This window comes from Ailuropoda melanoleuca, chromosome 2 (assembly GCF_002007445.2).
Source record: "Ailuropoda melanoleuca isolate Jingjing chromosome 2, ASM200744v2, whole genome shotgun sequence".
NCBI lineage: Eukaryota > Metazoa > Chordata > Mammalia > Carnivora > Ursidae > Ailuropoda > Ailuropoda melanoleuca.
In genome coordinates, this window is record NC_048219.1 from 180,457,312 (window position 1) to 180,472,051 (window position 14,740).

The 14,740-nt window shown below is 55.9% G+C and overlaps 1 protein-coding gene across 5 annotated transcripts; it reads left to right on the forward strand.

The window, feature by feature from the left end:
• Positions 1-2,809: 2,809 nt before the first annotated feature.
• On the forward strand, positions 2,810-11,965 carry SLC11A1 (solute carrier family 11 member 1). 5 transcript variants are annotated; one of them, XM_034655166.1, is made up of 15 exons: positions 2,811-3,086; positions 3,864-3,997; positions 4,812-4,934; positions 5,235-5,354; positions 6,142-6,248; positions 6,691-6,761; positions 7,101-7,168; positions 7,333-7,488; positions 8,136-8,294; positions 9,376-9,465; positions 9,582-9,701; positions 10,120-10,269; positions 10,671-10,768; positions 11,175-11,328; positions 11,449-11,965. In XM_034655166.1, the coding sequence occupies exons 1-15, from the start codon at positions 3,080-3,082 to the stop codon at positions 11,710-11,712; spliced, it is 1,821 nt and encodes a 606-aa protein (XP_034511057.1). In that variant the 5' UTR covers positions 2,811-3,079; the 3' UTR covers positions 11,713-11,965. The 5 variants fall into 5 exon arrangements, with proteins under 5 accessions (XP_034511060.1, XP_034511057.1, XP_011232007.1 ...); XM_011233705.3 differs by having other exon boundaries at positions 11,472-11,965; XM_034655167.1 differs by having other exon boundaries at positions 10,695-10,768.
• Positions 11,966-14,740: the final 2,775 nt, after the last annotated feature.

Sequence of the window (14,740 nt, forward strand, 5' to 3'; positions counted from 1 at the left end):
AAAGGACAATGTGGGTTGCTTCTAGTTTGGGCTATTATAAATAAAGCTGCTATAAAAATTTGTGTGCAGATTTTTGTGTGAATATGAACCACTTCTCTGGGGGAAAAAATGTCTGGGAGTGCCGTTGCTAGATCATATGGTAGTAGCATCTTAATTTTTTAAGAAATTCCCAAACTATTTCCAGAGTGGCTGTACCATTTTACCTTCTGGCCAACAACATACGAGTGATCTAGTTTCTCCACATCTTTGTCAATATGTGGTATTGTGACTTTTTTCTTTTAGCCACTCTGATAGGAGTGTAGCCATGTCTCATTAGGATTCTAATTTGCATTTCGCTAATGGCCAGTGACACAGAACATCTTTCCATGTACGTAGGATATCCATCTGTACATCCTATTAGGTGAAATGTCTGTTCATGATTTTTGCCCATTTCTAACTGGATTGCTTGGTTTTTCACTGCCGAGTGATAAGAGATTTTTCTCTTCTAGATACTGGTCCTTTGTCAGCTATGTGGTTCGCAAATATTTTCTCTGAGTCCTTAGCTTGTCTTTTCATCCTCTTAAAAGTGTCCTTCACAGAGCAAATGTTGGTAATTTTCATGAGGTCCAATTTATCAATTTTCCCCTTTATGGATCATGCTTTCGGGGTTGAGTCTAACACGCCTTTGTCTAGTCCTAGATCCTGAAGATTTTCTCTGACTCTTTTTTCTAACAATTTTATAGTTTTATATTTACTCATAAGTCTGGGATCCATTTTGAGTGAATTGGCCTTCATGAAAGTTCACCCTGCATGCGAAGGCCTTAGAATTCAGCAATAGCTCCAGTCCCAAGGGGACCACCATGCAGATTTCTGGAGCCCTTGCTCAGTAGCCTCCCACCTGCTGATACTCTGCCAGGAAGCTCTGCTCTTAACCATTACACTGTACCGCCTCTTCTGTAAGGTAGAAGTTGTGCAGGTACTGATCAGTCATTAATCAATTACACTTACTGAGTCCTATCTACAGTAAAACTCCACAAAAGATGCAAAGAGGAATACTTCTGTCTTAGGGTTCTCCAGAGACACAGAACCAACAGAAAATATAGATGGATAGATAAATAGATAGATACTAAGGAATTGGTTCACAGGAGTATGGAGGCTGAGGAGTCCCACGATCTGCAAGTTAGAGCCTCAGGAGAGCTGATGGTACATTCAATTCTGGTCCAAGTCTGAAGGCCTGAGAACCAGGAGAGTCGATGGTCTAAGTTCTTGTCCAAGTCAAGCCTGAAGGCAAGAGAAGACCAATATCTCAGTTCAAAGATAGGCAGAGAGAGTGAACTCTCCCTTCCTCAGCCCTTTGTTCTGTTCAATTGGTTGGATGAAGCCCACCCTCATTAGGGAGAGAAAATTTGCTTTACTCAGCCTGTGGATTCCAATGTTAATCTCCTCCAAAAATACCCTCCCTCGCCAACACACCCTGAATATTTGGCCAAGCATCCGGGCGCGCTGTGACCCTGCCAAGTTGACAATAAAATGAACCATCACAACATCCCACCCCAGCCATCGCCACATGAGCCCAAAGTAGTGATTGGGAAATCTGAGATGGCGGAGGCACGTTGAGCAACAGGATTGCACAGCGATAAACCATGACGTTCCTCTCTCCCCTATGACCTATCATTCACTCTTCTTCCTGCACCCCCACCTCTCCAGTCCCTCCAACTTCCCCCATCCATGAAGAGCCAGGAAACTGGTTGCCAACACCCCCCATCTGGCTCCCAGGCTTTTGCTAAAGTGTTTGACTCAACATGGGGATACATCATATCCTGATTCAGGGCTGGGTCTGAGAGCTTGCACCTGTTTTCTCTGGATCTTGAAGTCTCAGACCTTGGAGTTGGAAACCCCAAAGACTGTCTTTGAATCTTCTTGGCAGAAAAGGAAGGCCACAGGATAGAGGACAGCAGTGGGTATGGGAAGGAGAAGACCTTAAGGGAGGGAAGCGGTGGGGGCACAGCACAGACAAGGAGAAGGAATTGGGAACTGAAAAGAGTCTTACCCCTGATTCATCCAGAGGATACAGACTGATAACCCTCAAGTGGAAGCTAGCCTAAAGGAATATTTTGTTTAAATGACACAATATTTTCAATTTCTTGAGCCTAGGATTTAAGAAGCATATGTTGCTTAAAACTCAACATTTTCCAATATCCTTGACAAATCAGAAGACATGGTGACAGTGGGCACACATTCCCACATGACAACTGGCTGGGACTCTGTAGGCACTGCCTCCTTCAGACAGAGTATGTGTCCTTCGTTTTGCTACAGTCTCCACCACTCCCTATTACCCGCCGACACTGAGGCTTGGCATCATTCATCATTGAACACTGAGCCGGCACTGTTTTTCTTACTCCCTACCTGTCTTGTAGTTTATCTGACCTGCCTGGCTTTCATGGGCACCTAATCTTTTGACCTCTTAGCTAGTCTGAGCCCTTCACGTAACAGAAAAAACAAGTTCAGAGAAAGGGACAGCCTGGTGACAATCTCAAGTGAATCAGCGGCAGAATTGGGACCAGAGTTCCAGGGCCTCATTCTTCTGAGGCTCTCCTTGCCCTGAGTCATCAATGCCTGTCCCTGTGGCAGTGCCCGAAGGTCTTCTCCTCTGAGGCACTCAACGGGAAACTGAGGCCCACTAGCCATCAGGACTCCCGTTGCCAAGGACTCCAGCCTGAAGACAAGGGCCTGACCGCTTGTGTGTGGGCAGGTAGTCATGTGATCTGGACGTGAACGCCCAAGTAGCAGGAAGTGTCTTGAAATCAGAGCTAACTTGAGAGACCCAGAACATAAGGGGCCTGGAAGGGGGCCAAAAGTGTTGGAGGGGAACAAAAGTTCCTGCCTTTTGGTCAATGAGACTCTTCCGCCAGCGCTGGCCACTTCTGCCTTTGGCAAGTGTTTCACAATGTCTGTGAGGACAGCTGAGATTAGCGGAGGATGGACAGGAGGGTGTGGGCTTGCACACCGACAGGCACCAGCCCTCAGAGAGGGAGCGTGTGCTGAGTGGCGGCTGCCAGCATCCCACTCACACACAGAGAGAACCTGAGTCTCCGTCCTCATGACAGGTGAGTAGCCCCTCCAGGGTCAGATTCCTAAAAGGGGGTTGGGAGTGGGGGAGAGGCAGGGACTCTCATGGGTATCCTGGTCTTGACCCAATTCTGGACACCAGCCCGGGGTTGGGCTCTTTGCATCCCCCAGTGCACAGCGTCCCCTTTGTTCTCTGGGCACCTGGAGCTCCTGGAGCTTACTTGGCTGACGGAGGAGGCAGGAGTGAGGCCATGGGGCTTACCCATGGGTACCAGTATGCCCTCCTCAGAGCGCAGTGTCCCCCTCTGCATCCTTTGTGGCAGGACAGACCTGCATTTGGGAACCTCTGTGCCCACAAGGAAGGAGAGTAATTCTAGAAGCTTATTCCCACACATCTGCTGAGACATTTGGTCGGTCGGGGTGCCTGGGTGGCTCAGTTGGTGAAGCGTCCGACTCTTGATTTCAGCTCAGGTCATGATCTCAGGGTCGTGAGACTCAGCCCCAGGTTGGGCTCCATGCTTAGGGTGGAATCTGCTGGAGATTCTCTCTCCCCCTTCGTCTCTTCCCCTCCCCCTTGCGCGCTTGCTCTTTCTCTCAAAAAATCAATCAATTAATTAATTAATTAAATAAAATCTTGACACATTTGGTCAAAAGGTAGAGGTGATGGACCCAAGATGGGAGTCACCGGCCCCTGTTCACTTGGGCCTTAATTTCTCCACTTTGCCAGAAGGCTGTAGGGGAGAACAGACGGCTTTAGCCCTGGGCCACCAGAAAGAAACCAGTCACTCATCACGCCTCCTTGGGGCCCTTTGCAGGTGATAAGAGCCCTCAAAGGCTAAGCAGGCCCAGCTATGGCTCCATCTCGAGCCCACCCAGCTCAGAGCCACAGCAAGAACCTCCCAGAACAACCTACCTGAGTGAGAAGATCCCCATCCCAGACACAGAACTGGTAGGAATGCTGGAAACTTCCTGGGGTCTTTCAGGACTGACAGGATGCTGTAGGATCTCACAGGCTGGGGGAAAGAGGTCTCCTGAAGACCATGGCAAGTCCCTTCCAGCTCGTGGTGACGGACAGTGGCCCCCAACTGCCCCTCTCCTGCTTCCGGCCTTAGCGCTCAGCTGGGGGGCAAATTATCAAGGGGCTTTCGGAATGCATCCCAGCTTTCTCAGGGACGGAAAGGGGCCTGGGGTGAGTTCAGGCTGGAGCCTCGAGGATTTGCTGTAGTACTAAAGGAAAGGACTGGGTGGAGGGCATCGGGAGAAGGGAGGGAAGCTGCAGGCTGCTTTCTAGGATGCTCTCAGCTTGCACTTCCAGAATCTTTAGCAGATCCTCGGGCTGCCAGGCCAAGCCCTGGAATGCGGTGGGAAGACCCTAGGCTCAGGGGACTCCAGAGAGGAGAGACCGTGGTTTGAGAAGGGACTGGGGAAGAAGGAGCAGGAGCAGGGATGCTTGACCCCAGGAAAACCCCTCTGGGCTCTGAAGATCTGCTGAGTCAGGGCAAGCAGGAGGCGGACTGGTCAGTTGTAGGGACAGATCCAGAAAGCAGATGGACCATGACTCAGCAAATCCTGTTGCTTCCTTCTACCCCAGGCCCTCCAGTAACCCCCAGGGCTGGCAGCTCCGGGAATGGGGGAAAGGAGGGAGCAGGGCTAGACAGCCTGGGCTGACCAGACAGCCCATAGCGGTTCAGCTGGGGGCGGGTCAATGCCCACTGCTAGCACCCCTACAGCCAGCATCTCTCCCCTCCGCTCCCCCCCCCCAGGGCACGTTCAGCCTGAGGAAGCTGTGGGCCTTCACCGGGCCTGGCTTCCTCATGAGCATCGCTTTCCTGGACCCAGGAAACATCGAGTCGGATCTTCAGGCTGGTGCCGTGGCTGGATTCAAAGTGACTGAGTTGGGGCACCACGGGGAGGGCGGAGACCCCCCAACTTGCCACATTTCCCCAGAATGGACTGCACGGCTAGTGTTGGGGGGAGCAGGCATTAAGTTCAAGTGGGCCCCAAAAGGGCCCCCAGGGCTGCCCTGCCAGAGTGTAGGGTATATGGGGGGGTATTGGTCTTCTCGCTCCATCTCCTCTACTCTCTCCCCAAGGTGTGTCCGTGGTTAGAGGGTACCAGAAACAGCTTGGGGTTGTCAGATGGCACCCCCACGCCCCCACTGAAGGCCTTTCCCTGCCTTCTCACAGCTGCTCTGGGTGCTGCTATGGGCCACCGTGCTTGGCCTGCTCTGTCAGCGGCTTGCTGCCCGGCTGGGCGTGGTGACAGGCAAGGACTTGGGCGAGGTCTGCCATCTCTACTACCCTAAGGTGAGCTTGGTGGGCCTGGACAGGGAGCACCCGCAGACCCTAAACCCAAACAGCTATTTACAGCATCCATGATCAAATAAACACATCATCTTAAGCGGGGCATCACAAGTCCATTTGACAGATGGGAAGATTGAGGCTCAAATTAACAGTGCCCAGACTGCGAAGGGTGTTAGCGATACCTGCTCGTTTTACAAGAGGGGACGTTGAAATCTGGGAAAGTGACTGCCCAAGGTGCAAAATAGGTAGGCATTGGCTTGGAATGGCCATTGGCTGGGGTGGACACTGGGGACTCCGCTGCTGTGAGTGTCCAGGCAGGCAAACAGAAACGATGCCACAAGATATTTCAAAGGTATTTAATGCAGGGATGCAGTCACAAAGATATTGGAAGGGCAGGAGGAGCAAGGGAAGGAGGTGTTACCCAGAGATCAGAAAGCTGCTGGGCAGCTGCCCAAGAGTCTTCCTTTACTGCCAAGCTTCTGGAAGCACGACCACCGCTGTTGAAATGGCCACAATACCGAGAGAGCCCAGGCTGCCTGGTGCCCTTGCTGGCACCCCTGCCAGAAACACCACTAGAAGTAGGGGGAAAAATGATCTCTCCCTGCCTTTCAATCTCCCTTAATTGTTTCCTACAAACCCTAACTGGAAGCCAGCTGGCGAGGCCGGCAGATGTCGGGTGCAGGCTTCCAGCCCAACAGTATAGTGCCGGGTATAGGGAAAGTCGTGGGGGCATCCACAAATAACAGGGATAACTGGCCCAATGTTCGTGAAGTCACGTTCTCCCCCCCAGGTGCCCCGCACCCTCCTCTGGCTGACCATCGAGCTAGCCATTGTGGGCTCGGACATGCAGGAGGTCATCGGCACGGCCATCGCGTTCAGTCTGCTCTCAGCTGGACGGTACTGCCCCAAGGGGCCCCAGCTCTCCAGTCCAGGGCCTCGTACCTCCCTGAATCCCTTTCACCCCACAGTCCCCTCTAATTTAAAGCTGCTGTGCTGTGTTCCCGGATTGGGGGGGGGGGAATCTGAGACATGTTGAAATTCTGAAAGACCCAGAAATGTAAAGTGACTGGTATAAAGTCACACAGATGCCAGTCGCCAGGCAGGCTTCGGGACTGAGCCCTGAGCTCACAGCCTTGCTGGTCTCCTACCCAGCTTGGCCCTTGCTAGCGTTTTGTGCCATTTTCCTGTCTCCAGCACAACCCCCGTCCCCTCTCCCTTAGCTGCCTGGGGCCACGTGGGTCCCTGCCCCTAGGAGGCCAGATGCCACAGTCTCTTGCCCTGAGGTTGGGAGTTCCAGACCCCTGACCAGTCTGGGCTGACCCTGGCCACTCCGTTTCAGAATCCCACTCTGGGGCGGTGTCCTCATCACCATCGTGGACACCTTCTTCTTCCTCTTCCTTGACAACTACGGTGGGTGTGCCTGTCAGTCTCACAGGGGACGGGCCTGGGGGAACAAGGGAGTGTATCAGCCGTGCTCTGTTGCACTGAGAGCAAGGCGAGAAAGACTCCCAGCCCCCTCACTCTGGCCGTGTGGCCTTGAGCAAGGTGCTTGGCCTGGAGTTTCTGCCTCTATACCGTGGGGATAATAATAGCACAGACGTCAGAGGGCTGCGGCGAGGATTCACCGAGCAATGTATGTGAAGCACTTGACAGGGCGCCTAAAACAAAGCGCTCAAGATATTAGCCGTTAATAATCGCCTGCGTTACAGTTTTTGTTGCGGTTGTTGCAACCCTCTGCTTTCCCCCTAGGGTTGCGGAAGCTGGAAGCGTTTTTTGGATTCCTTATTACAATTATGGCCTTGACCTTCGGCTACGAGGTGGGAAGGCAAAGTCGCGACACCCTCCACCAGGGCCATTCCTCAGGGCCCCTTGCAGAGCCTTGGGGGGAGGGGGCAGCGGCCTGAGCCACGCCCCCTAGCGGCCAGGGTCGGGGTGATGGTGGGCAGGGCTGCCCCGGGCCTTAAGAGCCGTCTCCCCGCAGTATGTGGTGGCGCGGCCCGCCCAGCTAGCTGTTCTCCGGGGCCTGCTCCTGCCCTCGTGCCCCGGCTGCGGCCATCCAGAGCTGCTGCAGGCCGTGGGCATCGTCGGCGCCATCATCATGCCTCACAACATCTACCTGCACTCGGCCCTGGTGAAGGTGAGGGGGGTGGGGGGGAGACGCCCGCTCCCTTCAGCCCCGCTCACGCCTCCTGGGAACCGGGAGCTCCGCCCTGTCGGCTCCCGCCTTCCAGATTTTAGGCGGGAAGTGAATCATTCTCAACTTACTCAATACGTAATAATCGTAGTAATCGAGCGTCCACTGTGTGTGGGGAGCCAGGGGCCAACGATGAAAAGACAGACGAGCAATCTGCCTTCCTAGGGCTGGAATTCTAGTGGGGCAGACAGACCATGAGCAAGTAAACAGGTAAAGGAAAGAATTATGGATTGTGAAAGGTGCTTTGAAGGAAGGAAACAGAGAAATATGATAGAGAATGACTACGAAGGAGCTACTTTAGAAAAGGTAGTCGGGAAAGGCCTTTCTAAGGAAGTAAACTTTGAGACATGAAGGATGGGAAGGAAGATCAAGGGAGAAGATATCCCCAAGCAGAGAGAATGGCAAGTGCAAAGGCCCTGAGGCAGCATATAGGAGGTGTGTCCGCTGACCAAGGCCTGTCCCAAACTGTGATGGGGAGGGCTTTAGAAAGAGCTGGGGTTTGAAGGGAACATAGTTAGAAGTGTGAGGGTGGAGAATGTTGGGGGAGTTCTGAGGAACTTTGCCTCTTTCCTCCCCTCTGACCTTCATAGTCTCGAGAGATAGACCGGTCCCGCCGGACGGACATCCGAGAAGCCAACATGTACTTCCTGATTGAGGCCACCATTGCCCTGTCTGTCTCCTTCTTCATCAATCTCTTTGTTGTAGCCGTGTTTGGGCAGGCCTTCTACCAGCAATCTAACGAGGCTGCGGTGAGACATACCTCCCCACACAGCCACAGCCAGCCTCCCCACCCCCCAAGCCCTGCATGCTCTGCTGGGGACGCCAGGCAATGCATCTGAGCCCTTTGAATGTCTGTCCTGCACTTCTGCCCCCGGTAGGGGAGGGGATCTGTGACCTGGCCTCTGGCTGAGACCCCTTCCCCACTCTGCTGGGGAGTCACGGCTCCCCCCGCCCCAGGCAACCCACTCCAGGGGCGGCAAGACACAGACATCCAAAGGAGGTGCCTGGGAGGGAGGAACTGAGTCTTGGGGGACCCAGCATTCCACTTGTACCTTGAAGGATCGCCAGGATTTGTCCAGCAAACTGCAGGGAGGGCATTCCAGGAGTAGGTGCCTGCCTGAGCATGAGCTCAGAGTTGGGAATGTTCAAGCAGTCCTTTTCTTCTTTGAGTCCTTTCTGCTGATCATCTTTATTGTTCGTAGATAAACCATCATTCATTCAGTAAAGATTTACTGAGTATGCATTACAGATCAGGCAGTGCCTAGACCCTGGGGATATAGCAGCCAAATGACACGAAGCTCCTCGCTGGCTCTCTGGGGTTTGGGACTGTGCCTCTCTCCTTTCTGAGTGGGTCTCGGTCACGTGGCTTTAACGACTGCCAGCCAGGGGTGGGTGCTTCCTGGGTGCTGAGCCCTGTGGGGGGAGGACTGGCCATGCCTCCGGGGACTTAGGCACAGCCACTGCCTTGCTCTGTGGCCTTAAAGACCAGGCGGGTCTCAGGGCTGTGGTCAGTGGGTCCAGTGTAAGGGAGAGGAGACTGTGGAATAGCTTGGGTCGTCACTGCCAGCCAGTTGTTTCTTTGTGGTAATGCTAGCCCTTACACACCCAACAGAACCCTGGAAACCGGGTTCCCGTGTGAATTCTTCTCAATTTTAGATGTTGGCAACAAATTCACATTACAGAGGAAAAACATTCGTTAGTCAAGCAAAATATATCTGGCTGGATTCAGCCCGTGGGTCACCAGTTTTCAACCCCTGGTCGAGGCCTGGCTGTCTGATTTTCTGAGACTGTGCACCTCACATCTCCTTCCTACTGTCCCGGTGCCCACAGTTCAACGTCTGTGCCAACAGCAGCCTCCACGACTACGCCAAGATCTTCCCCAAGAACAACCTTACGGTGGAGGTGGACATTTACCAAGGAGTAAGCCCCAGGCAGGGGTGGGCATAGAAAGTAATGATCCCCCCCGCCGCGCCGGGCTCATCGGGTCGGGGCCTGCGGGGGCGGGGCCACAGGTCTAACCACACCCCGCCCTGCAGGGCGTGATCCTGGGCTGCGTCTTCGGGCCCGCTGCCCTCTACATCTGGGCCGTGGGTCTCCTAGCGGCCGGGCAGAGCTCCACCATGACCGGCACCTACGCGGGACAGTTTGTGATGGAGGTGGGGTCTGGGGCGGGCCGGGAAGGGCCAGGGGTCCCAGGCCTACGGGCACACCACTGCGGGCTCAGACACCAGCCTCATCCCTCCTTAAAGCGGCCCAGAGGGCGCTATTGTAAGCCCCGCTTTAATGATGAGAAAACATGCAGAAAAGTGAGGCTACTGGCTCAAGTCTGCAGACCCAGGACTAATAGGAGCCTTTTCTCCAAAAATTTAGTCTTAAGCATTTAGCTGTGGGGGAACCCCCCCATTTCTCCTCATCTACCCTCTCTGCCACTTAGGGGCTGAGCTGCCCCCATTGCAGAGATGGAAAAACAGAGGTTTCCCCCTGGGGCGAGATGGCAGAGGGACAACAGAGGATCCCTCCTCTGGAATCCCTAGTCCTGAACCCCACCACCAACGTGGCCACCCCACACCCCAGGGCTTCCTGAAGCTGCGGTGGTCACGCTTTGCCCGCGTGCTCCTCACTCGCTCCTGCGCCATCCTGCCCACCGTGCTGGTGGCAGTCTTCAGGGACCTGAAAGACCTGTCGGGTCTCAACGACCTGCTCAACGTGCTGCAGAGCCTGCTGGTGAGCCCGCGGTCCCTAGCACCCCTGCCCCTGCCCAGCTACACAGGAACCACAATAATCCTCCGTATGGAGCCTGCCCCCTAGCCTTAACACTCGTCCAAACACACCTTGCCTCTCCGGCTCACGCAATCCCCACAGGAACCACCGTTGTCCCCATTTCGCCGATTGGAAAACTGATGTACGTAGTTAAGCGACCAGTGACAGAGCTGGCATTCAAACTCAGGCAGCCTGGGACCAGAGCCCCCAGACGCTTTCTCCTGCTTTGAAGCCTCCCAACTTTGGAAGGCATGGAAGCGGACAGCCTGAGGCTCTGAGTGATTAGGGGACTTGCCCAAGGGCACACAGGCAGACCCTGCCCCACTCCTCCCTTCTGGCTGTATTGTGAGGGCAGGGTCCCGCAGCCCCCTCCCCCTGCTTCTCCACAGCTTCCCTTTGCTGTGCTGCCTATCCTGACGTTCACCAGCATGCCAGCCCTCATGCAGGAGTTTGCCAACAGCCGGTGAGTACTCCCACCCCCAACACCGGACTTGCAATTCCGCATTTGGTCCTCACAACCACCCAGAGGTAGGAATTACCCTTATCCAGATAAGCTCATGGAGGTTAAGGGACTTGTGCAGGGTTCACTTAACAACTATCAAGTGTGGGGAGCTAGGACTGGAATCTGGGGAGGGGGGCTGTTTCTAGAGCCTGAGCTCCTCACAGTCTCACTTCAGACTCTCCTCTTGCCACATCCTGCCAGTGTGGAGCCTGGAGGGCCCAGGAGACAGAAGCGGGCAAGGGGTCTACTCCAGGTCCCACGGCCCGGAGAAGGTGGCTTTGCGTGTCCCCTCGCTCTCCTCCAGGCTGGCTTGGGGCAGTGGAGAGAAGGAGACCCAGGGAGTCCTGAGCCTCCTTCCTGTCCCCAGGCTGAGCAAGGCCATCGCATCCTCCATCATGGCGCTGATCTGTGCCATCAACCTCTACTTCGTGGTCACCTACCTGCCCAGCCTTCCCCACCCGGCCTACTTCGTCCTTGTAGCTCTGCTGGCTGCTGTCTACCTGGGCCTCACCACCTATCTGGTACTGTAGGGCCAGAGGGAGCCTTAGGGATGGGGGAGGCAAGGAGAGGAGGCAAAGGATGGAGGGCATTGGGGGAAGGGGATGCACGGGGGCTTCCTGAGAGGTCTTTCTCTCTCCCAGACTCACGGTCGCCCCTCTCCCAGGTCTGGACCTGTCTCATTGCCCATGGAGCCACCCTTCTGGCCCACAGCTCCCATCAACACTTCTTATATGGGCTTCCTGAAGAGGAGAGGGGGACAATCTCTGGATGAACTCCCACCCAGGGCCCGGCTGGAGGGTGGAATGACGGGGGCAGACTGGCCTGCTGGGGTGTGTGTGGAGGCAGCAAGATGGACTACGAGTTTCGGAGACACCTGCTGTTTCCTAGCTTGGACAAGTGATTAACCTCCAGTCTCAGTGTTCTCATCTGTAGAACGGGGACAACACCAACCTTGCAATGGACATAAAGCACTTTAACACGGTGCCTGACACTTGGGACTTAAAAATAATAGTAATTCCAAAAATATTTATTGAGCGCCTACAGGAGTGACCTGACGGAGGGACCCAATTGGGGGCGGGTCACAGGCTCCAAACTGGCACTTAGGACAGCCTGATGAATGCTCAATAAATGCTAGTTCACTTCTCGTTCAGAAGAGCAGAAACCAGGAAAGCACGAATCCTTGAACCATTAGACGCAGCAAGCCCTCTACTCGAATGTCAGTTCGCTCCTACTCCACGAGAGTATCCTCAGACTTTCTGTTCCACCCGCAACCCACCTTCCAGGCAGTAAAACAGAGGCGCACTTGTCCCCTCTTCAGGCATCAGGTCGTGGAACCCAAGAGTCCATGCCTCGGAGGCCCAATTCATTTGCCATCTCCCCAGGGGACCGGGCAACCGCGACTCCCACGCCGCGCACTTAACGCTCCCTCCGCGCTGACTCCCAGCTCCCCCTAGGGGCAGGAACGGTCCCGAGCGCCCTCACTCCCAGCCGTGGCCTCACCCCTCCCGGCCAAAGGGGAGGAGGCGGGCGCTCGAGCCTCGCGCCCTGGGGCCTCGGAATCCGCCCAGGCGAAGGGTGGGGGTGGGGGGTATGGAGAGAGCTGTGTGGGCGGGGAACCCCTTTCGGCCGCTGGGAGCCGCCTGGCACCCCTTCGCCCGGTGCAGGGGTTGCACTTTACAGACGCTCCCTGGGCTGTTTCTAGGCTCCCCCAAGTTCCTCCTCCTGCCTCTTCGGGTCTCTCGGACCCCAGCCCTTGAGCTGCGGAGAGCGGTGGCGAGCAGGGGCCGCTAGTCCTTCCCTGGGTTGGGCCTGGAACCAGCTTTGTGCCTGGAAGCACCTCTGTTTGCCCAGGATCTGGCTGGGCAAGCTCCGCACTCTGGTCGGGGCTCTTGTTTATGAGAAGAATTTCCTCTTTCTTAAAAGGGCAACGATGCGAGTGGGGCCCTTAAGGAGGGACGGGATGGGACAGGTCTGGTCCAACCAGAGAAACGGTGGAAGAGGGTACAGTATCTGAGTTATAAGGCCGCTGTATCCTCTTCTGGCCTTAGCCCTGGAGAAGGTGGGACCCACGCTAGCTGAAGAGGGGGATGGATGGGGGCCGGAAAATGGAGAAAGAGGCATCTTCCATACTCCTCTCCAGCTTCCTGGAGGTGTCCCCAGCTGTACCCCTGCACATCTCTCTCCATCAATTCACTATTTGGGTGCCCTCCCTGTGCTAAACGCGGGGGAGGGAGGCAAAGCCCTAATTAAAGACGTCAGCTCTCAAGTTGCTCACACTCCAGTAGGGGGAGCCAGCTACGAAAGTGACAGCAAATCACTCAAAAGTGGGGCGAGGGAACAATCCGAGTGCGTGTCGGGCACACCTGGAAAAGAGTGAGGCCAGGGCCAGGGCAGGTAACTCCTGAACAGGATTTTGATAGCTGAATGGATAAGGGGTGGGGCAGCCAAGGGAGAATGAACCTGCCGGGAGTGGGGGCCAGGTGTGTGCATAGCATAAGAGACAGGCAGCCATGTGGGGAGTTCTTGGGTCTCATAGAGCAGGGGCGGGGGGGGGGGGGGGGGGGGGGGGGGGGGGGGGGGGGGGCAGAGGAAGGACCTAGCTGGTCATCTGAACAGTTAAGGCTGCCACTGAGAATGTGGGGGCAAGGAAGGCAGGGAGAGGAGGGAACAGCTACCGGGCTACCGTGGGCCTGGGCGAGGGGTTAGCAATGAGGCCAGGCCAAGGTCAGTCATTTCTGGGCAGGGAAGCCCTTACAAGGGGCTGCCCTCCACCCCCCTAGTAGCTCTGGTTCTTCACAGAGGGAGGGAGGGGATGCTTCATCAGCCCTCCAGGGAGAAGGGGCCTGACACCCCGATTCTCCCCACAGGCCTGCCACCCTCCCTTTCCGCACTGACGCCCCACTTTCACTTGCCTGGGTTGGGCTCTTAGCAACCCCATTTCGCAGATGAGGAAGCTGAGGCGCTGAGTGCAGGTTGCTGGTCAGAACCAGCGGAGTCCTGGTGTTTCTGGACCCACAGGCCGCATGATCGGATTCCTCCTGGGGTGCAGGGAGAAGACCCACTTGTGGGTAAGGTGACCTCCACCTGCTGGGGCAGCGCAGTTAGGGAATAGCAGCGGGGTGTGGACACCGCCCCCCCTCCCAGGGAGGAAGCCCAAAGAACCTCCCAGACCCTACAGAACACCCCCCCCTCCGCTCCTGGGTCCCTACAGAGCCTCCCTGCCCCAGACCCTGCACTGCAGAGACCTCCTGACTCCCAGGTAACCACCCCTCCTTGGGGGAAGGTCCACCTCCAAGGCGTCGGAGTGTGGGAAGGTCTCCCAGGGGAAGAGACCTTGGAGGGGGTTGGTGTTAGGGACAGGAGGCGAGGGGGATGGGGCCGGGGATGGGCAGCGACCCTGCCCGGTGGCCTATCTATTCGGTCAGCTACTCTGATTCCCAAAGGGACAGCGGCCAGGTTCCAGCCTACAGAGAGGGAGAAACGAAAGGAGAGGAAGGTGAGCCGCCCTGCTGAGGCCAGGGGTTCACTCAGTCCTCCACCACACATTTCCTTCTGGGGTCAGTGCGAGCTGGGCCGGAGATAAAGCTGACACCCCGCCCCGGGGCTCAACCGAAGGGGAGGGGTCTCGGCTTGGTGGCCAGAACCCCACCTCTACCCTCGCCGGAAGGCTGGGTCAAGTCGCTTCACTTCTCGGAGCTCAGTTTCCTTGTCTGTAAAATAGGAGAAGAAGGGGGTCGTTCTGAGGAGTGAACGGGATTAGGGGGCGCAGCCAGAGCAGGACGCAGACGAAGCGCTCGCTACACGTTGGCGATTATTAGGATTAATGCAACGCTGGAGGCGGTGTGGGCACCGAAGGGCAGGAGGAGGGCCGCGGGGTCCGGCCTGGGGCTGGGGTGGGGGTGGAGGGAGTCCCACTCAGCCGCGGGCCACCTC